Source organism: Cynoglossus semilaevis, chromosome 17 (assembly GCF_000523025.1).
Source record: "Cynoglossus semilaevis isolate Cse_v1.0 chromosome 17, Cse_v1.0, whole genome shotgun sequence".
NCBI lineage: Eukaryota > Metazoa > Chordata > Actinopteri > Pleuronectiformes > Cynoglossidae > Cynoglossus > Cynoglossus semilaevis.
In genome coordinates this window covers 1530021-1552934 of record NC_024323.1, presented here as the reverse complement: position 1 = coordinate 1552934, position 22914 = coordinate 1530021, and the positions used below count along the sequence as shown (strand labels likewise).

General features: G+C 41.2%; 2 protein-coding genes and 1 non-coding gene across 4 annotated transcripts in view; 1 reads left to right on the top strand and 2 right to left on the bottom strand.

Moving 5' to 3' along the window:
- The window catches only part of rhbdf1a (rhomboid 5 homolog 1a (Drosophila)), a 50180-nt gene extending 28461 nt beyond the window's left edge, over positions 1-21719 (bottom strand). Inside the window, exons 1-3 of one of the 2 annotated variants that reach the window (XM_008329233.3) lie at positions 21578-21719; positions 21356-21470; positions 21084-21213 (exon numbers count right to left, since the gene is read on the bottom strand). The gene's annotated coding sequence lies outside the window, so the exon portion shown is untranslated. Of the gene's footprint in view, positions 1-15721; positions 16713-21083; positions 21214-21355; positions 21471-21577 lie in introns of those variants that run through there. The other variant, XM_025064189.1, reaches the window with a different exon arrangement.
- On the bottom strand, positions 18417-18499 carry trnal-cag (transfer RNA leucine (anticodon CAG)). The gene has a single exon. It is a non-coding gene; the product is annotated as a tRNA-Leu (tRNA).
- Positions 19930-22124, top strand: mpg (N-methylpurine DNA glycosylase). Its single transcript, XM_008329234.3, has 3 exons — positions 19930-20442; positions 21021-21222; positions 21396-22124. Exons 1-3 carry the CDS (start codon positions 20227-20229, stop codon positions 21845-21847), a joined length of 870 nt encoding a protein of 289 aa, XP_008327456.1. The 5' UTR covers positions 19930-20226; the 3' UTR covers positions 21848-22124.
- The last annotated feature ends 790 nt before the right edge of the window (positions 22125-22914 follow it).

Below are 22914 nucleotides of genomic sequence, written 5' to 3'. Positions count from 1 at the left end.
AACGAACTATGATTAATTGCATCCGTTGTTATAATACTGGGCCGAAAAGTGCCGAAAATATGTGTTGATTATCAAAGCTAAAGGTTAGCCAAAATTTAAACGCTGGCCAGGGATAGCAGAGAGAGCTAAACAACGGCAGAGAAAAAGTTAGAAAATGCTTGTTTAGCTACAATGAAATATATCTCACAATGAGCCCAGAAAGACTAGCAAATCATTGCTAACAGCCTAAGGTTAGCTAAAATGTAAACGCTGGCCGGGGATAGCAGACAAAGGTAAACAACAGCAGAGAACAAAAAAGTAAAACCCTGGTTTAGCTTCAATAAAATACAGTATATCTAACAATAAGCCCAGAAACACTAGCCATTCATTGCTAACACCGTGTGATTAGGCAATAAAAAAAAACTAAAAAAAAAAAACTAAAAAGAGGATATAAAATGTCTAGTTTCACTACCACAAATGTATTTATTAATTTTAATGTTCACCATAAAAGAGGCTGAATTCAGTAAGTATGAAATAGCCACAGAAGCTGCCACTACCACAGGGGCTAACATCCAGAAAAGGCGTGTACATGTTTCTAATCAACAGGGTTGTTCACTGAAAACAGGAAAAAGGCAAAAATATAATAATGATAACCAGCTGTGTTGCTTTCTGCTGATATGGTCAATTTCCATAACGCTTTCAAATGCAGTTCCTTTTTTTTTTCTTGTTAGCACCATGTAGCTTTTTTCACTTCTCTATCCTCAGGTCAAGATAAACAAAAGGGTCATAAAAAATTAGATAGTTCAGAAATAGAAAATATACAAATTAGATTAGACTGCAGAAATGTTAGTTATGAGTATACATGAAAAAGAGCCAAACACTAGCCAAAAGTAGCTACACAGGAAGCTACATAGTCAAATTACGCCCCAAATAGCAAAACATTAGCCAAGAAAGGCTACGCCCCTACACCCAAAAAAATGTACTCAGACATTTTTGAGCATATCACACCATTTCTCTTGTGAAATAAACGACCGGGAATTTACCACGTTCCCTGTAACTAAACATCTGCATAGAACTACACAGAAATTATACTAGATTTAGAATCCAGGGTGGAATACTTTCGTTCTTTGCATAGTAAAAATTATTATATAATTACTAATTAGGTATTTTTATTACTTATATTATTATTATTATGTCTACAGATACTATGTTATGTATTCTACAGAAAAAATGTTAACTCGGTTCCTGTAACATTTCAAACAGAGACGGTTGTGAGTGCCTTAAAACAGGTTTGTTTGTTTTAGAGTGGACAGGTGCCAGACATGACATTTTTATTGTTTGCCATAGGACCTTTTCATTGACTCACTGCATGACTGGAGGCCACACACTACAATGACTGACAGTCACAGTGGGGAAATCCAGCAGCTGCGTGGCCTGTTACAGCCGAGTAACCCTGTCCTATTCTTATTAATAATACACACTTAACAACATTTGAAATGGAAACTGACTTTTCCTTCACTTTCATGCACAGCAGCCATCAATCAAAATTTAATACAATATTTCATTTCATATCATATACGTTTTATGGCACTTACAATGTGCTTGGATTGTTCGCTGTGCTGAAAGTAGTACCCTAAGGCAGACTACAGCTTCCTATATTCAACAGCAAAGGGAGCATGTCCTTAATGGTATCATATATTTTGATCAAGTCCCACACAGATGGCAGAAATGCAGCCCAAAACCAGCCTAGATCAACCCTGTTCTGTAAGAGTTCCAAGCAGTGGTTGATGTATTTTACATGACCTCCTTTTTCAAAAATGGGCCGGACCAGTACAACCATAACATAATTACCTATAAATAACAATAAGTCAATGTTTCCCCCCCTTTCCTTTGATGCAAATAAGTACTACTTCATAATTACCTAGAAATAACAATAAGTCAATGTACAAGTGTATTAGAAAATACTCATATATAATGAAATATAATTTGTAAAAACATCAACAACATCACCAACATGAAGAGTTTGTGCATGTTATTCACTTTCAAAATTCATCAAGTGGGCCGGATTGAAACTTCTAGCGGACCGGTTTTGGACCGCTGGCCTTATGTTTGACACCCCCCTGCTCCACATGTTAAAATATCTTAGTCTCATGGTTGTTACTTATACAAACCATTGCAAATTTAGTACAACTATACAGCTGACGATCTCCACGTCTGAAAGCACACGTGATGATACGATGTCTCGATAATATTTTTTGTTTTCATGGGAAGCGTGAAATAGCTAAATGTAAACATACACTTTTAAATTATTATTATTATGAAAAAAAGATTCATGTTAAAGTCAAGGCTCTCTGTCAGAACTGTGGTTATCTTTCCCACAGTTTGACCTTCAGTGCCTTCACCCTCTTACTATCCGAGGCTTTCACAAAGAAGAGTCCACTTCTAGACAAAGGGAAGTGAGACATCTTTTTCCGTGCAAGACTCCTAGTCTTCGACTCGTTCACAAACAAGCGCTTTATTGTCTCTGGGATGTACGACATTTTCGCATTAAGAAAGAAAAGAATCTCACATACAGCAAGTCCGAACAACATGTGATCCCCATCTAAATAGTTTCCACCATGATATCAGCCTGAATCAAGACCACAAAAGGCTGCATTGTGTCGCCTGATGTGGACTGACCTTAACAAGGTTGTTTGTTCAGCCCGATCCTATGGACCAAGACGACAAGACCGCGTTATTTCTAACAAATTCCAAGTGAAGGAGTTAACCTATTCGAACAAAAAGTTATCTCCCAGAATATAGAGTCAGCAGCGCAGGCTGTTTGTAGTGTCTGCCTCGTGACCTAATCTGTCAACAGGATTAAAAATACTCAAACAAAGGGGTCCCCGGACTCATGTCATGTCACATCCTCTGAGTGGAGACCACCAGTGTAGACAGAGATGGGTCAGATTATTGCTTATTTTCCTGAGAAGAACTGGATGTGAGGAAGGAAGGAAGGAAGTTCAGCGCAGAGGAAGTGGTAGACGTGCAAAGAAGGCAGGAAATCGACCACAGGCACGGTGAACTCTACAGGACTACGGAAACAAAAAAAATACTCCCATACACAGGAACACAACCAAGACCCCATCTGAGCACACAAAAATACACAGAACTCATCTGCGGCTATGACAAAGCACACATCACTATGAGCTAAAAATAACAGACCCCATCCTCATCCCCCTCCTCCTCCTCAGCCCAGCACAGACACTCAGAGCCGGAAAGCCTGAAAGCCTGACAATGAAGATGACATGTTTTTAAAGACAACTGATAATTACGGAATTGTTGCTGCGGAACAAATCCGCCATATTTGCCTGAACAGTCAGCACAGCAGTGAATGGTGAGAGTGACAGATAACGCCTACTTCTGCTTTTGTTTTCGTTTTTTGGCTATACATTATCACAATCCACATTTGCACCTACCACACAACCACAAAATGGATACGTCATTAAAGATTGTTACCTTTACTTCATTTCCTACAACAGTAAATACCATATTTTCTGGACTATAAGTCACCCCGGAGTATAAGTCGCACCAGCCAGGTAGAGTGCCCTCTAGCGGCTGTCAGTGTGCAAATAACAAACATGTGAAATTGTATATTTTAATATATAAATCGCACCTGAGTGTAAGTCGCAAACCCAGCCAAAGGATGACAAAAAAGTGCGACTTATAGTCCGGAAACTACGGTAGTATAGGAGATGTTTTGGAGAGCCGCAGAAGTAGCCCTGTACGATATCAAAGCGTTGAATGGAAACTTCTGGAGCTCCAAAGACCTTTAAAATGTGCTCTTTCACCGAAGTGCTGCTAGTAATACTTGCATCTGTACACACTCGTTAAGTACTGACCAGAAAACAACATTTCTTGATGCTATATGAATTAGTACAAACATGTTTGCAGACTAGGATGAGCGATCACAGATGTAGGCCACCAACAACTTCAACTACACAATAAAATAGGAAGCAACTATAAAAAAGGAAGTTCGGTGCCACACCGGGGATTCTTATTTTGATGAATGCCTATGAAACAACCCAATTCTACACGAGTAAAAATATATTTTATCTTTGTAGAAATGAGCTCTACGGAGACCTCATTCATCTCTTAACCCCTGGAGGATTTAAGTTAGCGGAAACAGTTCATGTTTTGCACACATCTAGGTCATTCTTTTAAATAGATGTAATGTCCGACATCGGTGCCAATGTCTGTAACTTCAATGAACTAGGGACGGTGCAAGAAATTAGTTACACTGTGTTTACAGTGCAGTACGAAAAGGGATTCGTTTTTGTTTTTTTTTACTGGCTACTAAAATAGTAAACGGTAAGGCTATCTGGATAGAGCTTGCGACTCAAACCTTCCTTATGGATCGGAGAACCTGTTTATGTATTTTGTGAGAAAACCCACAGTGACCGACTTCACATACAATAAAAAAAATTGAGCTTCACTTTGTATTTTGTGAGAAAACCCACAGTGACTGACTTCACATACAATAAAAAAAAATTGAAGTTGATTCTGATTCTACCTTTGGGAAATTCTTGTGTTAACAGATCTGTCCTTTGCAGGCGCCAAGGACCGTATTTTCAAGACTATAAGTGGTTCTGAAGTATAAGTCGCACCTGCCAAAAAATGCATAATGAACAAGAAAAAAACACAGGATAAATCGCACCAGTGCTCTCTAGTGGCTGTCAGTGTGAAAATAAACGTAGATTTTCAGTGATACGGGAGGAGCAGATACTGGTACACAAGCCTAGAGTGCCCTCTAGCGGCTGTCAGTGTGAAAATAACAAACATGTGAAATGATATATTTTAATATATAAATCGCACCTGAGTATAAGTCGCAAACCCAGACAGGTTATGCAAAAAAAGTGTGACTTATAGTCCAGAAAATACGGTACGTGGTTCCTCTGGGAATACAACTTAAGACTATCTCCTCTCTGCTCTCTGCTTTTCCGAGGCAGGCATGCTAACCACTACACTATGGACCCAGGAGATGAAGACAAATGACTCCAAGTTGGGACACAAACGTGGGTCACATGACATTTAGGCAGAGGCTGCTAAACAATACGGAGAAAAGTATGAAGTAACATTTGATTCCTTATGTCAGTGCATGTGAGGATCAGTCATCGAGGGAAGGCAAGAAAAACAAGCAAAGATGTGCGTTTTATAAACACCAGCAATGACAAACGACGGCGGTGTAATTTCCTTTCCCATTAAAAGTATTATCAATTCCAAGAATACTGATAGTCGCATCAGGGCGGATACTTCACTGAAATACTCTTACTCATACTCAAAAACATGTGCTTACACCAGCTACACACCACTCAGCCGGTGTTGTTTATTTATTTATTTATTTCTTACTGGAGAGCAGTGTCTCATTGCTCTCATGAGTGGTTTATTTACTCTAAGTGAGTTATTTTAAAAGGAGCAAAGCGAATAATCAAGTTTGTTAAAGAAAAAGAAAAATAAAGATGAGAATTAATGATTAGATTTGACATTCAATTCAAAATCTCAGACTTTTTTCCATAGGTTTTCAAGATGACACTAAAAGACTTTTCGATCAAAGTTGATGGGATAAAAACACAACACAGTTGCTGGCATTCTGGAGATTTTTTCAAAGTTTTTTTTTTTTTTTGCATTTCCAGGCCACAAAAACAAACTCATTTAAAAAGAGAATCTGTCAGGGTTTGTGTAAATCTGGACCAATTTCTCATTGGAATCTTCATGGTTCCCAACCAAAGGAAAGGAAGGTCACTGATATTCCAATCTGTATTCTGCTGTATCTTTTCTGGGTTGATAAGTCCTTATCAAGTATTCTACTGAGAACCACTGTTTGGCCTAATTAACTACACACTAAAATAAAATACAAGATTGGGGGGAAAAGTCTTGACTTGAGTGAGACACTACACTCACAGATTCAGCTGAAGTGACTCTGACTCTTAAACCAGGGAGGGATAAAAGTAAGTGTGGGGGACAGGAAGTAGGAAGAATGAAGTCAAGCAGCTGGGCCGAGAGATTTGTGGAAAACATTCAACAAAGGCACAGGAAAACTGGGAAGGCTGGGGCTGTGAGGGGAAGGCCTCCTCACTCCGATATCACCAAGAAAAAAAAACACACACAAAAAAAAACACCAACTCTTTGTCTATGGAAGAAAGTCACATTTCCCCCAACCTCCCCAGGTCAAAACTCAAGGGGCACACATACTTCCTTGCACTGGTCATACACTGACATCTCCGAAGAATAATGTCATGCAAGAGAAAATCAGGGAGGAGACCGACAGTCTGAGCCGGAGCGCGATCTGTGACAAGCTCCAGGGATGAAGACATTGCTTTATTTTTGGTTTAGATTCGCTCGAAGCGAATGTCTTCACTGGGTGTGATCGAGCGGGTGCCGTAAAATGAGAGGTTTTACATCATTTTCCCCTGGCATTAGACACTACCAGGCCTGTCAGCTGGCATTTGTAAGAGGAAAGTTGGCAGTCGCGTGGCGGGCAGGCAGCACAGAGAGAAAGCAGAGTTGAGAGCGGCACGATCAGGTACCTCAAATATTTCGAGAGCGCCTGGCTCCAAAGCCGTGTGAAATAACACCTGGAGGTCATTACGACAACTGGATGCATTTTGTGTAAAACAGCTTCGGGGATTGTTTTGGGTGGCTGCGTAAAAGTCTTAAAATGTAAACTGTTGCCGTTCCAAAGAAAGAATCAAAGGGAAATTTCCACTTTTAGACTGAAAAAAAAAAATGTGACGGCGGAGGCCAAAACACACCCTAGTTTCTGGGAAAGCTGCTGGAGGGAGTTTGGTGTATGGTATGTGATGTTGGTAGGACAGTTGAATATGTCCAGATACTGACATCTGTGTGTGTGTGTGTGCGTGCGTGTCGTGTTCAGGGGACAGCCATCTTGACTTTAGCAGTCTGGTTTACAATGAGGATAAACAGTCCACTGGGCATGAAGGCTGATAGTGCCGGAGACAGAGGGCTCTGCGTAGGAGGAAGGGACTGTAGTGACTGTAGGGACTGAAAATGGACTATCAAAAGTTCCGGGCGGGGTCCTTACAGTGGTCCCCTGGCCTTAAAAAATGATTAGAGGACTTATAGACGCAATTCACAGCTAACTGGAATTGGAATTGGATCGTCACATAATAGTATATCATGACTGTGCCTTCCTTGAAAGTAAGTAAGTACAGAAGGTCTTCAGTTTACGATGTCCTCAAGCTACAGCGTTCCGCCATTCCGTTCCCACAACCCCCTTGAGGAAGATGGTTCTGTCTACATTTGCAGGTTGTTTTGTTTTTTGCAAACAATTTTCTGCCGTTCGTTATGGCTCACAAGCATGCGTCCGAGTCTTCTGATGGCATCGCTAGTCAGAGCAAATTGGGGAGGAAAATAAAGAATTCCGTTCTTAGTTTGCCCATGCCTGGGGTTTAGAAAACAGTTTCTGCACAGACAATTTGCTGTAACATAAACCCGTGTGAGTCCTCCGTCGAGGGATTTCACCCAGTTTAAACTATGCCGTTGCAACACACCTGACGCACACTGTATATCTTTTGCCTCCAGGCAGCGGGTTAAAGAAGGATATTTATTGGATTATCTTGCTGACACACCCTCCGAGACTTTTTCACACTCAGGGAGGAAGATCAAAGTTCAAGAAGCCATTGGTGCTGTTCACTGAGCGCCGGCTTCCACTGAAAACAATCACACACACACACACACACACAGCATTCCCATATCTGTGAAAATGAGCCTGGCCCTGGGGTTAACCAGCCTGAGACACCATGTCAGTGAGAACACAAGCTGTGCGACCGGAAACAGTCCTGTAACTACCGACCCCAAAATGACATGTTTGGCTTCTCCACAACAGCCTAATTCTCGGCCACGGCCAAACAAACTCCAAACAACGCCTGGTAACCCATACTTTTCATTTAGTCACGCGTCTGCGTTTTCACTGAACCCGTACATCAAAGGTTTGCTAGTGAATTCTGAGAATGCCTCTTCATGTATGGCTGCCTGGCTCAATGACGAATGGGGTGCTGACTGGGAGAAGGGCTGGATGGCACGCTGGCAGACGCGGGCCTCAGAAGCTCCGAGGTAGACCTGAAATAGCCCTGCCGCTGCTGATGCCGTTGATGCTGCTGCCGTTGCTGCATGAAACTGTTAGCTCACCGTGGGATATCTGACTTGACCAACGTGGGGCACTCACTGCAGGGGCTGTCACTCTTGCTGAAGAAGTTTCATTATTCATTCTTGAGAGGACCATAAAGCATGTCACGCATCTCCCCAGGCGTACTGTTTAGCTCAGGCATGGGCAAACTAAGGCCCGGGGGCCCGGATGCGGCCCGTTCGGATTTGTAATCCGGCCCGCCAAACGTGTCCAAATTATATAATTGGCGTGTATTGTGATTATACTATATACTGCCTTTTCCCTGCAATGTCCACGTTTTCCCTATAGATGGTGTAGAGAAGGTTAAAAGCCTTTTAGCATTTCAGCCTTTATTCATGACTTTTACATGTCATTTATCTTTAGCTCACACGACTGCTCCATCTATCTGCTCCTGACCCAGCGCCACTGTGAACTTTTAGGACCAATTGTGGCCCGCGAGTTAAACAGTTTGCCCACGCCTGGTTTAGCATCGTTAGCAATTTTATGTCTTCTGATAGCTAATTAGCAACATTATGATAGAAACATAGCATCTTTGATGCATTTCTTACGCTTGGTTTTCATATTAGCTTGCCTGCTAACGGTAAAATATCTCAGAGTAGGGGAGAAAAACTGAACAAAGCAAAGAAAAAGAAAATAGCCACTCACAGTTACAGTTGCTACAGCAGTGTGCTCAGTTTATGATCGGGGTTGGTTTTCCGTAATTATTTGAAGAGGTGCAAAATGTGTTCTGTGAATTTCAGCTCTCTCAGCTAACGGAAATAGAGTTTTGCCTGACCACAAAGATCAATTTGAAGAATTGTGGGCTAAATATTAACCGTTTAAACTACCATTCAAAATATTAAACCACAACAACGCCTAGAAACACAATTAATGTCGGACTGGATTACAGAGAAAGGAAACACAGCCTGATAAACAGATTAGACTGTGCAACCCCAGCACTTCACTTCCTGTTTAATCAAAAATCAATGCGACCAAAAAAAAAACAAACAAACAAAAAAAAACCCCAAAACATGTTTAGTTGTTTTTCTTTCCTCCACATTAAGGAGTCAGATGAGATCTGCTTACATTCCTTTTTTACACAAGCGCAGACCAGAGACACAACATGGGTTCTGTTTTCTACCAACCGATACCGCACTACTTGACATGTGAGAAGAATCACCGCGACTGTCAGCCCAGTCAAAATCCTAACCATGCCGGAGTCGTTAAGAGATGAGCAAAAGACCAGATCAAACGCTGCCTGATGGCTTGGATGGTAAAGAAAAAAAAAAAAAAAAAAACAGACATACCTGACGTGTTTTAACCTCACGTCTGTTTGAGTTTGGTTATGGGAGCGGGAACGCACGTGCATTATCCCTGCAGCGGTAGAACAAGTTGGTCGACATGCTTCACCTCTGCTGCCGTGCCCCACATTCAAGGCCGGGAGACTGTGGTAGCTACAAAAAGGTTTATGTCACGGTGATGTGAAGTTTTGTTTTTTTTTAATATATTAAATCTAATAAATAAAGATCAGGGGTTCACTGTTTTATGAGTACAGATTTTTGTACATTTTTTTAAATATATATTTGATGGCCTGTGAGAAGAATGTTTCTTCTTCTTTATTTTTGAAAAATCATACATATCACACCGAATAATTAGAAAAATTATCCATTAAGGTTCTAAGTTTTGGGTCTTTTACGGCATTGTGGAAATTTTGACATTTTATTTGTGTTTCCTGTTTTTACTTCGCCCCAAAAAATAATCAAAATTATTGAAATTTTATCTTCTCAGCTAACGGCTAAGCTCAATATGCTAAGCGTTTAGCTCTAACTTTGTATCTTACTCTCTACATTTACCTTTACATTTAATATTGCATTGTCCATCTTATTCTTCAACCTGTAGCTATTCCTAACTAAACCTCGGTATTCTTTTGTCTACATTTAATGTTATTTACGCTAACTTTTTGCTAGCTCTGCTATTTGTTCTGCCACTTGTCATTCCTCAAGGTTTGCTTTAGTTGACTTGTTATTACAGCTAACCGGAGAAACAGCCATTTCATTCGCTCTGTGTTTTATTCAGCAACACTTTAATGAGTGGGATTAAAAGTAGGCAGTGAGTATTTTAGGGAGGTATAATTAGGGCTGTCAAAAATGTCTGTTACGATTTGTAAAAAAAAAAAAAAAAAAAAGCTACAATGGCTTAATTTCATTTAATGCCTAATTACAGATTACGTTTTTGAGTCCCCTGAATTCCTTGACCAAAAGTCATCACAGTTTCTTCAGTAGTTAGTTACTTCATTCAATATAATCTACGGCGTTCCGTGAAGAAATTGCGAACACACGTGTCCTCGTGTTTCCACGAATATCATTCATCTTCGGATGGGTTTAAGCAGACAAGCTACCCCATAAAAACTAACAACATAATGAGTCCTCGTGGTGTAACAGTCTAGCCAACCGCAGCTGCTAAAAGAGTTGGATTAAGAAAGTGTTTCCTGATATTTAAGCGTGTGCGAGGTAACAACAAAAAGAAAAGCCGCACTCGTACAAAGAGCAAATAATGCTGCTACTCTTTTAGTATATGACTGTAGAGAACCTTGGGAATTCCAAGTGGACGCATTCTTCACCCATGATACAGATGTGACTTCTGATGAAGCCGCTCGAGGCTATTTGGAGAAGCATGTGTTCAGCACACATGGAACAGTTCAGCCCGGCAACGCTCATTTAATTTGGTGTCTTCAGAGTCTAAACGCTACATTCTGCGTAGCGCGGGGCCTGGTATTTTAAAACATTTTCATCATGTTGTTATCTCTGAGTGGTTGGACACACGTCTAAATTATCGCTCCTAATTCAACACACTACATGTGTCGCGTTTGGACGGGACCGCAGCGGGGTTGCAGACAAGTCGACCAAGTTGAGTTCAAGTCACCACACCGATGTCACGCGACTTTTTATTTTTTGGGGTTTTTTTTTTTCGTCTGTAACTGCCATTACTCAAACTTCTGGTTCTCTGCCGAATTTGTTTTCCAAAATAAATCACCGTGCGCATTGAGACCGTCGAGACATTTATGGTTCGCTACAGTGGCAGTTAACACGGAGAGCCTCCGTAGAGGGCTTTGAGGTCTGTGAATGTATTCCGCAGAAGTAAAACTGGACCGTGTACGAGTACAAGCTTTAAACCAGATCGATTTATGGTTCTTAAATGATTTGTGCGCTCTAGCAGTACAAACAAGATAAAAACGCCTGCAACAAAAATGCTAACTACAGCATAGGACACGTGCCATATATACTGCGTTACTGTTTTATCTAATCTATAGCATAGGACACGTGCCATATATACTGCATTACTGCTTTATCTATGATAACCTGATTAACTAATCAGTTCATTTTTAACCCATTAGGTCAGTGATTTTATGGCTCAAGGCAACGTCAGTTATAAATGAAAAATAAAATGCATTTTTTCCCCCAAAATACACTGATAATTTATGATGAAGTATGTAGTAAACCCTAACTATTTTCACATCACCAATCAATTCGTATTAAAAAAAAAAAGACTTTGAATTTGACGTTAAAGCCATATACTCACAATAGAGACTCCGCTAGTTAAATTACTTCTGGTATTTCGAGTATTAGTGTTGGCCTTAGCGGAGCAACCCCCTGTAACCCACACCATTACTAATGCAGGCCTGACTACGGCGTGACTCCCACATCAACCCCCTCCAAACCCACATACCAGCCCAGTCGACAGACGCCTGCATGGTACACCAACCTCAGCTTCAGAGCCAGTATTTGGTGCCCTGCATGTACCCACATAAACATCCAAACACACATATAAATACACGGAGGGTATTCTCCGTGGGATACAGCCGGAGAAGACGCGGCGGATGAACGCGACAGACCCCGTCGAGCATCGTGGCCCCGGCTTTATCCGTGTGGTTACATCACCCTGAGAGTCGAACCCTCCCGTCCCTCAGCGAGATAAGGTTTCAGCAACACTGGGCACACAAACCAGGCCATGTGCTCCTGGTGTCTTCTCTGCCAAAATAACTCAGCAGTTTCTAATACAGTACAGCTACAATTACACTTCAGCCTGCCCAGGTATTGTAGGGCACTGTGAAGCACGACCTCTTCCGTGTCAACAACAACTGAAGTTTGGTTCATTCTCTTGGCAAAACTACTGCTCCTGCTAATGTTAATGATGCTAACGGCATCTTACTCAAGTTTGTCCAAAGTCCCACCCATAGACTGATCATGGATTGGCACATGGATTGAGTATATGTTACTTACGAGCACACCGACATACGAGTATTCCGAGACACATGTATACGAGTATTCCGTTTCGAGCTATTTTTTTGCTTTGAGATATGAGTAAAGATTTGAGATACGAGCAAGCGTACAGATGCCGGCGCTAGGTGACCGAGCACTCAGAGCTAACCCTAACCCCCACATCGCTTTACTCGTTCACTTCACGTTCTCCGTTGACCTCTGTACGCATCTCCCGCGAGTCTTCCTTATTGTGTTTGCGTTATCTACGTGGTTTTCTCTCTATTTTGTGATTTATTCTTCAAAATAGTGATGAGTCCTAAGAAAGTGAGTGGTAAGGATGGTAGTGAAAGGAGAAATGCATGATGACCATGGAAATAAATTGTCGTACGGGCCAACTCCCTCCCTTCCTCCTCCTCCGCACATGACGCCATTAGCAGCTACTGTATCGTCTGTCTTGAAGGTAAGAACTCCTCATTAAAACCACATTTTATTTTATATCACAGGAATCCTTATTAACTATAATGGATAATTGTTTTGTATGTGTATGTCTCTATAGCAATTAAAAAATGTTTTTTCCATTGTTATTCGCACTAATAAGAGAGTTTTTTAAGAGGGCCGGAACTGATTTATTTTTATTATAGCTGTTTTTGGATTACTTATTAAGCTATTTTTAGCCTTAGCTAACTCTTAACCGATATTTTAGTTTGGCTTAGCATTAGCCTTAGTTTGGCTAAGCATTAAAAACCGATATTTTAGTTTGGCTTAGCATTAAATCTTACATTAGAAACCATTAAATGCATTAGTCCTGAGGAGGGCAGTTTGTATTAAATTACATTGGCAGTTCAACAAAAAGCAGTTACACTTTAATGCATTTGTATGCCAGTTCATAATAGCTTTGTGTTTCACAAAAGCAGCAGTTGGCCATAGGATACTCCTATACTGTCAAATCTGGGCCACACTGAAAAACTCGGAGACCCTTAGTTCAGTGAGTCACTCTACAGATGCCTCCCCCCCAGCTTCATGTGTGGGACTTTTGTGGGAATTTTTTTTTCCGCCTTGCTGCCATGGTGTGTCACAATGAGTCACCACATGTCAAAAGACACAATGGTCCAAGAAAGAAAAGACATTCTGAAAGTTCAAAGCTGTGGAAGACGGTGTCTTTTACTGTTTTCACCTTGATTGTCTTCATTGGTTACGCAACACCGGGATACTGTATGTGCTGTATAAAAAAAAATATCTCAGCGGATACTGTATGTGCTGTATAAAAAAAATATATTTCAACAGTATAAACAGGCACATCTGAGGAAGATGATACGAACCAGAAGTGAAAGGAGGTGGGGGGGCGGGGAGGGAAGGGAAGTGCAGTGTCAGCAGTAGAAGGCCAGGGTGCGATATGACAAAATGTAAAACAATATGATTTAACAGCATTCTCATAGACGTGTATTCCACCAATAGGTTGCGCTATGTTCCTTTTCCACAGCAGCTAATGGACAGAGACTTGACTTAAAGTAGGGGGTCTTCCAAATTTTTAAGGCAGAGAAACTGCAAACTGATCAAGAGACCACACAGGGTACCATACTTTTACTAAACCAGAACTAGAATCATATATAGACAACATCTTATTTCGCCTTCAATAATTTGCTACAACAGTTCTCATGTCCACGAATATTTACAACATACACTGAGGCCGGTAAAACCGCGCCATCGTTGAAGGATCATTAACTTTTCAAAATAAAACATCCTTCAGAATTTATTCTGTTAGTATCGGAGTCTGAATGACCTGTTGTTTTCAAACATTGACAGATTATCTTTAAATGAAAAAACTAAAGGGATATGACTGGATTCTTTTTGACCCCATGTTGAAACTATCTGCTTTTAAGCAATCAATTTGTCTGTAAATATAAATAAACAGTAGAATCTAAAGACTGTAATACAAAAAGCACTGTAATTTCACATCCAAGAATCATTTCAATGGTAAGCCGGTCAGAATCATTAATATTCCGAAAACTTTATACATTTCCGTGGGGCGTTTTAGAGAGGCCGAAACAGGCAACTGCTTGGGGAAACGTTCATGGCACAAGTCATCAGGACGTACGGCTCGCACAGAGAAAATTATAATATCAGCGTGCCCGGAGGACAACAGATGCCAGCGCTTCAATTTTTACATGACATTTCATCTTTCAGCCAAGAGGCTTCATCAAACCCTGTGAGGGTGCTTCAGGCACGTCCAGTAGCTTAGAGCAACGTTCCCCATGATGTCATGTCCTGAATGACTGAGATTCTCTACAGAGCTATCCACAATTAAAAATTTGCTAATATTAACTACGGTCCAAAGTAAGGTCAAGTCAATGTCCACATTGATCACATGGGACATGGCGTATCTGAACTCCGCAGCTGCATTAACTGTACACAATGACAACACATATACCGGGATGCGACCAGGATTGTTTTGATAATTTAATCAGAAAGGTCACGGGTAACGACCTTAGCACAGCGCTGAGAAAGAATGTGGCCAATACTATGTTGTCTTTGTCTATTTGAGTTTGCAACCAAGCACATTGCAAGCGTCCAACAGGAAGCACAACACTGCCATGTCCAAGAGCTCAAACAGTCCACACATTGTCCGCCGTCTGTTTTCCTAGGATCACGATTACAAAAATCGCCCATCTCTTGTGAAATCACGAAGATAACTGAAACCAGAGTTTAGATGGACGATCAAATGTTGTTCCTAAATTTAAATAAAATATATACGCAACTGCTCTGTGTAATAAAAGAAAATCTGGTTAAGAAAATCAGCAGCAAGGAAGTAGGCAATGAAACGTGGGCCACACAAAATGACTTGGCGGGCCGCATTTGGGCCGCGGGCCTTGAGTTTGATAATGGTTCAAGAATTAATGATTGGATTTTAAATTATTAAGGCGAGTAGGTTTCATTTGCTTATTCCATTATACATGTCATTCAGTTCTGCGATACTGGCTGGGCCTTAGTACAGTACGTTAGGATTGTTATGGTGGGGGGGGCTACGACCCCCAGGTACTCCGAAACGCCCCTAGGCATTTAACACTTTTTGGTAAAGGTTGACAGACCAATTAGAGCACACAAGCATTTCACCACCACGTTACTAAAGTCCCCTGAATGAATCATGATTCCAAATAACTTCACATTGTATATGAAGCGATCAAACGAAGCGGTTTTTTTTTTTTTTTGGTAAGCCTCGCGATCTATCATCCACGATCACGACGCGTGTGAACAGCGCTTCCTCCAGCTGCCGCCGCTGCTGCTTTCGACCACACCGTCACGAAATGATCATATAACTCACCCTTAGGACAAGCCGCTCAGATGATCTCCAGCAGCGGAAAAAAATGGTGATAATTCTGACAGATTTCAAAAATTATCCTCGTCCACTCCACGTATTTTCCTCTGGCCAGCAGGGTAGTGATTGGTCACATCCTCTTGTCAAGAAACCCCGCTTATTTCCACTCTCCCACAGATGTTTCTGTCTCTTTTTTTTCTCTCTCTCTTTTATTGGACCAGAGTCCCGCTGCTGTAGCGCTTTAGATCCAGTCACTGGTCCTGACACGGCAGCTGTGGCGGCGGCGGCAGCATTGAAGCAGTTCCTGTGCCGTGGGTGAGGCTCAAACGTCCTGCTCTGTGTTTCTTACCCACGGACGGAGCAGCATTCCCACACCGCTGCTCCATGGATCGAGGCCGGCTAAGTTCTCCGCCGTGTGCCGGGGTGTTGTAGCTGAAATTCAGTGTGGTAGTGGAGACATAGCAAGTGAGCCCCGCCCTGTACTACAGACGAGGAGGCGACTCGTAATCAAGATCAGCGGTGTGTGTGTGAACACGGGGAGGCGCTGTTTCATCCAGTTACCGGCGGTGACTAAGGGGTTCTGATTCAAGAGACTGCACGCTGTGATTCAATCACATGAAAACAAGCGCACAGTGGTCCCTCTCCTATCGCGGTAGTTGCGTTCCAAGACCCGCCGCGAAAAGGGAAAATCTTTGTAGTTGTAGTCTTTGTTGGTTTCATGCAGTGCAGACCACCGTGTCGTGAGACCAAGGCCATGTGGCTTTGCCAATGACGTTCCAAAACATAACAGTCTGAGTTCTCCAAGGTCATGTCATTTCAGCATGTTTCAATCCAGGGCCATATACACACGTACATTTTATGACTGTCATCCGAAATCTTTTTTTCTGAAGCACACACGGAATTAAATGCAGATGGTGCCAGGACAGGAGTCCTGTTTTAAAACTGACATACAATTCTCTCAAGAGGTCCGGCACAAACTTTGGGAGCAAAGATTTATTTCTGCTTGAGCCTCTGCTATATATTCCGCATATTTTTGTGATGCACTGCCAACAGACGCATATATCATTATCGGCTAAAAAGGTTATATCTGGGGATGTCCAATATTTTAACTTTTTGCCTATATCCAACATACCAAATGCTTAATTTCCGATTCCGATATCAACTGATACCGATATATGCAGCCGTTTGTCCCCAAAACTGAGGTAAACATCTCAGGACCCTACGTTCGATTCCAGCAAATTTGGCAAAACCCAGGCAACGTGTTATAGGATTTTCATTATCGGATGTAAAACCGATAACGATCTTACCGATATTACATCATTATGCTAATATCGCGCCGATAAGATCGGCCAACCTGCAATGGAATCTGAACTGAAAATTATTCAAGTATATTTTCATTTTTTTATGTAGTGAAACCAGACCAAAGTAACTCATGTCAGAAGTAGTCTCGGCCGTAGCGGTAGAAGCTTTCTCTTAGCTGAATGTATTGCACCTATGGGTTGTGCCTCCGCAAGTGTGACTTATGTCCGCCCTGCAAGTAGAGATGCTTCAGAGTCATGCTTCTAAATGAGGTGAATTATATCTTTTCCAGTACAGGAATAAGTTTATGGGCTTTCGTCAAATCTTGTCGGTATGTAAAGACCGTTCAGAGCCCTCGGAGAGTCCCTGATTGATAAACCACAGAGCTAGAGTAACTAACAGTTAACATTCCCCTGAGAGCCGGAAGGAGGACGGAAACTAGAGCACGGCGGTGTTTAGGAATGGATGCAGGATGTGTAGGAGCCCTCGGGGGCCCTCTGATCCTACATCAGTCAGACACAGATAAAGAGGTTGAGTTGAAGGGTAATATTTAACCCTAGGGATGTTGTCACAAGGTTCGTTAAACCAGTTTGTTCTCGGGATTTAGTCGAGAAGTGGAGGACTGACTACCATTCCTGTGGCGGTCAGACCACATGTGGCCTTTTTTCTTCATACATGGTTTGGTAAATGGATGACATGGTGTGCAATCGTGCCTGGTACTTTCACGGTGGAGACGACCAAGTTTGGCTGGATGGCCGCGTACCGCACGAGCCACGTACCGCACGAGCCACGTACCGCATGAGCCGAATGTTAGCAAACTGTCTTGACCTCAAATGTCAAACATTATATTCATAATTTGTTCCTTTTGCCGAAGCCATGTCTATGGAATTTGTCTGAGGCTCTGGGTCACGGTCACGTCACAGCCACGAGACAAAGAGACAAGACAACATAGTCAGTTCTTTTCTGTGCTGCTACAGCTGCTGCCCTACTGAAACTATATGTATTTTCTTCCATAATAACAAGTCAAGTAGTTATGTATAAACAGAAAGTGCCATTAACTGCTGACGGACAGAAAAGGAGAAAGGTCATGGGACCGGGGATTCCACAGCAGATCAAATCGATACAACAAACATCTGGGATGGCTAAATATTCAGTGCCCGACTAATGATTTACGAGCGTGAACTGTCGCTGACCTTTTTAAGTGTAACATTTATCATTTGCTTAATAAAAAAAATATTTATAAATATTTCTAATTCAATTTACAGGTTAACGAACCTTTTGTGAAAATAAGTAAAATAAAGAAGTAAAAGCGATTATCAATGTTTTCCATAAAATAACTACTTGGCTGTACATGTACAGTATGTTAGGTGTCCTCTAATTCACAACGTTTCAAAAAGATTTCTGTCAGAAGTGGGATTCGAACCCACGCCTCCAGGGGAGACTGCGACCTGAACGCAGCGCCTTAGACCGCTCGGCCATCCTGACTGGGAACATAAAGTTCTGACGTTTTCTTTATGAGCCCACTTCGTTAATGCTGCCATAACTGAGGAATGCTAGCGTCAACTATATCGCGTCTCTCTTTGTGACTGCGCCCCCACGTGACCTTGAAAAAGAATAACAGTTAGATATTGGATCGATTGAAAGAAACTGAACAATAAAAGCCAGTAACTGTAAATAGCCCCCGTGCCAATGCATGTGTTACTGTCAGCTTGGGTGCATCCTGTGTTTCTATATGGCCACACAGAAGAGACTACGGCTTGGTGTCACTACCGCTGATGTGGAAATGAAAACAATCCAGAGTGAAATGTTGATGACAAGCTGTGGTGGCTGAGATTATATACGAGGGGCAACGACAGTGAAAAGCGGCTGACTCAGACCTCAAAAGTATAGACAGTCGAAGCAAACAATGGCCTTCAACCAGTAGCAGACAAAAGTAAAAACATGATAAGGCTCCACTATAATCATAAACTCACTGCGCCTCGTGTTGTAATGTTATTAAAGTTAGATTTAAATTTGAAAAAGCTCAGCAGTTATAGGCAATAAAAAAAAGAAAGAAAAGTAACTTTCAGTTATTTCTAACTACTCAAATATTTGGACAAAGAATTTTAGGAATTTCAACGACTAAGCCCCAGTCCAGGCTGGTATACTTCACTTCAATTCGTTCTATAAACAATTTCATATATTTTCTCATATATTTTTCTGCAATCTGGTAACAATACGTACATGTAGAAGAAGCAATTCAGTTGTTATTGTGTGAATATTAATATCTATCGACACAGATCCGCAGGAAACCACACACACAATTACACTAGTCGCCAATACTGTTAATAACAAGTAAATTTACATTCCTGGATATTCTTAATAAAACTCAATCAGTGGTAAGACTTTGGCACACACTGGACCATCAGTGCCTGGGTCCAACTGGCGCCATCAACTTCCCGGGCACCAGCAGGCAAACACTGGTTCTATTTATAACTTCTTATTGTAGGGGGCTGTTGTTAAATGAGACTCAGCTGATAAGACAGCAGCAGGAAAAGGCCATTGGAAGGGTGGGTTAACTGTTGGGCTAATTTAGTAGTTACAATGTGGCAGGAAAGAAAATACAAGACACATTTACTTCGTTTTTCTTCTGACAGCTGGGGACTTAAACACAATCACAAACTATAAATAAATGTATTATTTAATGAATTTATAATTTATTTACCTAAAATAAAAATAAAAACAATAGTTAGCTAACCCTACAAAATTGTTTTGGATGTAGTAGTATGCCATTTTGAAGAAATTAAATCTACTCTCTCTTATTTTTGAAGAAATTAAATCTACTCTCTCTCTCTTACTAATCTAAATTTGATACAAAAATTTGTGAAAAAAAAAACGTTTTGCAAATAGTACTTGGATATTTTCTAATTTTTATTACTGCCTCAGTTACCACCTAGGGTCCAAATGGAACAGTTAAATTGGCAACGACCATTAGATGCAAGAGAAGACGCACCGGAAGTGCTGGTTCACTTCCGATGTAAACAAAGCAGCGCGGTCCCTTTAAGGAAAACGGTCGCGTATTTCCGGCTTGTTATGTTTTGCTAAGCATCGATGGTAATTCATTTCGACGACAACTTTTAAAAAGATAAGGCACCAGTTGTTTCTAAAAGTGCTGGCGAAATAATTTAGAAACTATCGCAGCGTGGTTAACGTGTTTTTTGGGACACAGCACGATGGCAGGGATAAAAAGAAAGATGACAGTAGCAACAGCAGGAAAAACCCCAAGTAAACACACAAAGCAAAAACATGCCAAACTAAAGGATCAAAATGACGTTACAGAACAACAGGAGAAAAGTCATTATTTCAGTGAAAAGAATCGGCAGCAGCGACTGGGAGAAGAGTTTTTCCAACAGCCTTGTATCAGTTTAGCCAAAGCGCTTCTGGGAAAGGTGAGGCTTTAGGAGTTGGCAGTAGTGGCACAGGTCGTATTTCACTAATACACAAGGGCACGTGATTTATTTTTAATTTTTAAAGGCAAACCTAAATCTTGTAACTCATCTAAATATACGGTGTGGTCCGTTGTCAGGTTTAAATGGACATAATGACGTTGACGTTTTGTTATCTGGTTTCCTGGTATCATTTCAGAAAACAAGATTTGTCTTTTTATTTTGTCATCCAGACTTAATTTAGTTTTAAATTATTATTATTATTATTATTATTATTATTATTATTATTATTTTGTCCTGTCCTTACCACGTCTTGTGTTGCTAAAATGACGCCCCATCACGTCTCTTGAGCTCCCCCTCCAGCCCGTTTTTGCGTACAGCCACCCAAACCTCAAACTCTCAAATTCTATTAATAACCAGCAGATATAACATTCGGCGGGCAATTTCAACAAATGTAATAACACGTTTTTACTAGCAACCATACTATGGAGAAAGATATTGACGATATTTGATGAAGTGCTGCATTGTTTAACCATGTCCTTGTAATTTAATCTTACTTGTAACCTGCTGTGTCTCTGTAGGTGTTGGTGCGCAGGTGTGCAGAGGGTGAGCTGCGAGGAAGAATTGTTGAGACTGAATCTTACCTTGGAGGCGAGGACAAAGCTTCTCACTCAGCCGGAGGCAAACGCACTGAAAGGAACACTGCCATGTTCATGAAGCCGGGCACGATTTATGTGTATCCAATTTACGGCATCTACCTCTGTATGAACGTGTCTAGTGAAGGTAAAAAAAAAAAAAAAAAGGACCTGATGTTACCTGAGGGAAAACACCTGCTTCGTGTTTTCCTTTTGAATAACATTAAAGCAACGGAGGATTATAAAGAGGGGGCGAAAAGGACAGGAAACAGCATAAAAACCTTGTTGATTGATGCTTTCTGTGTGATGTCTGTTTTGCAGGGGAGGGGGCTGCTGTGTTGCTGCGCTCCGCTGAGCCCCTGCAGGGTCACTCCATCATGGAACAGCTGAGGTCAGCTAGGCGAAAAACAGAAGGACGAAAACTTAAGGACAGAGAACTCTGCAACGGGCCCTCCAAACTGTGCCAGGCTCTGAACATAACCCGTTGTCTTGACCGTAGAGACCTTGCCTCAGATCCAGAGGTATGGCTGGAGGAGGACCCCAACGCCAGTCCTGTAGACCCTGAAAATATCGTGTCCGCAGCGCGGGTCGGAATCGAGTCTCACGGTGAATGGGCCAAGAAGCCGTGGCGGTTTTATCTTCGTGGTCATCCTTGTGTCAGCGTGGTGAACAAAGAAGCGGAAAGAAAGCAGGAATCTGTAAACGAAATGAATGACACGCATCCGTCAGATTTGAGTAGGAACAGCGAACGCACAACTGTCAATGTGACGTGATGGGTGTATTACTGTATCTACAATGTGTTTGTTTGTGGACTTTATTACCAGACTGTCCAACAGCCTTGTATTTTTAAAATATTCTCAATTCAATCATTAGAGCTGTCATTACGCCTAATTACATTTTATTTAAGTTAATTTCCCAACTGTTGAACTGATAGTCAAAAAGTCCAACGTTAGTTCTAACTTTATCCTAATAGTCTTACCACGTCTAAAACACACATTGTTTTACATTAGAGTCAGACCTGAATGTCAGAAACCAGTGAGTTATTTTGTATTTATTTTACAAATATTAAATGCCGGAATGCATAATATTGTGACCTTTAAGCACTGATGTGTCACAGCAGAAAATGTCAAAGCTTTGGTGCAACTACTCCTGGTCATAGTGACCCTTTCCGACCTGAAAATGGTGGTTTTTAAAAGTGACACTAAAAGTGATGGCATCTCTTTTCTCAGGTCTTTTAAAACTTCTGACTCGTAACTACACTCCCCGGTCCCGACCCAGGTCACACATCTGTCTTTTAAACATTTATTATAGGCCCATCATTTCTCAGCGATTTCACAGATGTAAGGATCACCAGGATCTCCTCTCAACAAAAACAGCCAGTGTCATGTTACCTGTCTTCCTGCTTCTTTTTTTCCCTTCCTGCCGTCTTTCTCACTTCACCCTCGGGGAGAATGAGAGGAAGATGTAGCTCCCGGTCTGGAATAATCATTACAGTGGGGTCATTGTAGATGATGTGACACATGTAGGCGAGTGGATGATGAAAGTTTACTCCATACCTGCGAGGCTGTAAGGACTGACTGTAAATTTGACAGATTTTTCTTGTTTCTGTGGACGTATTGAAAAAAAAAATCTAAATGATTTTGACAATTGACAATTGAATATGTATACTGTATATGTATAAAAAAATCTAAATGATTTTGACAATTGAATATGTATACTGTATGCTACATGCTACTAGGACATAAAGGATGATTAATGATTTAAATCAATGAAATTGTCTGAATTTATGTTGTATGTTTGCATTTCATGACAAAATAATTAAATGTTGCCTACATTGATC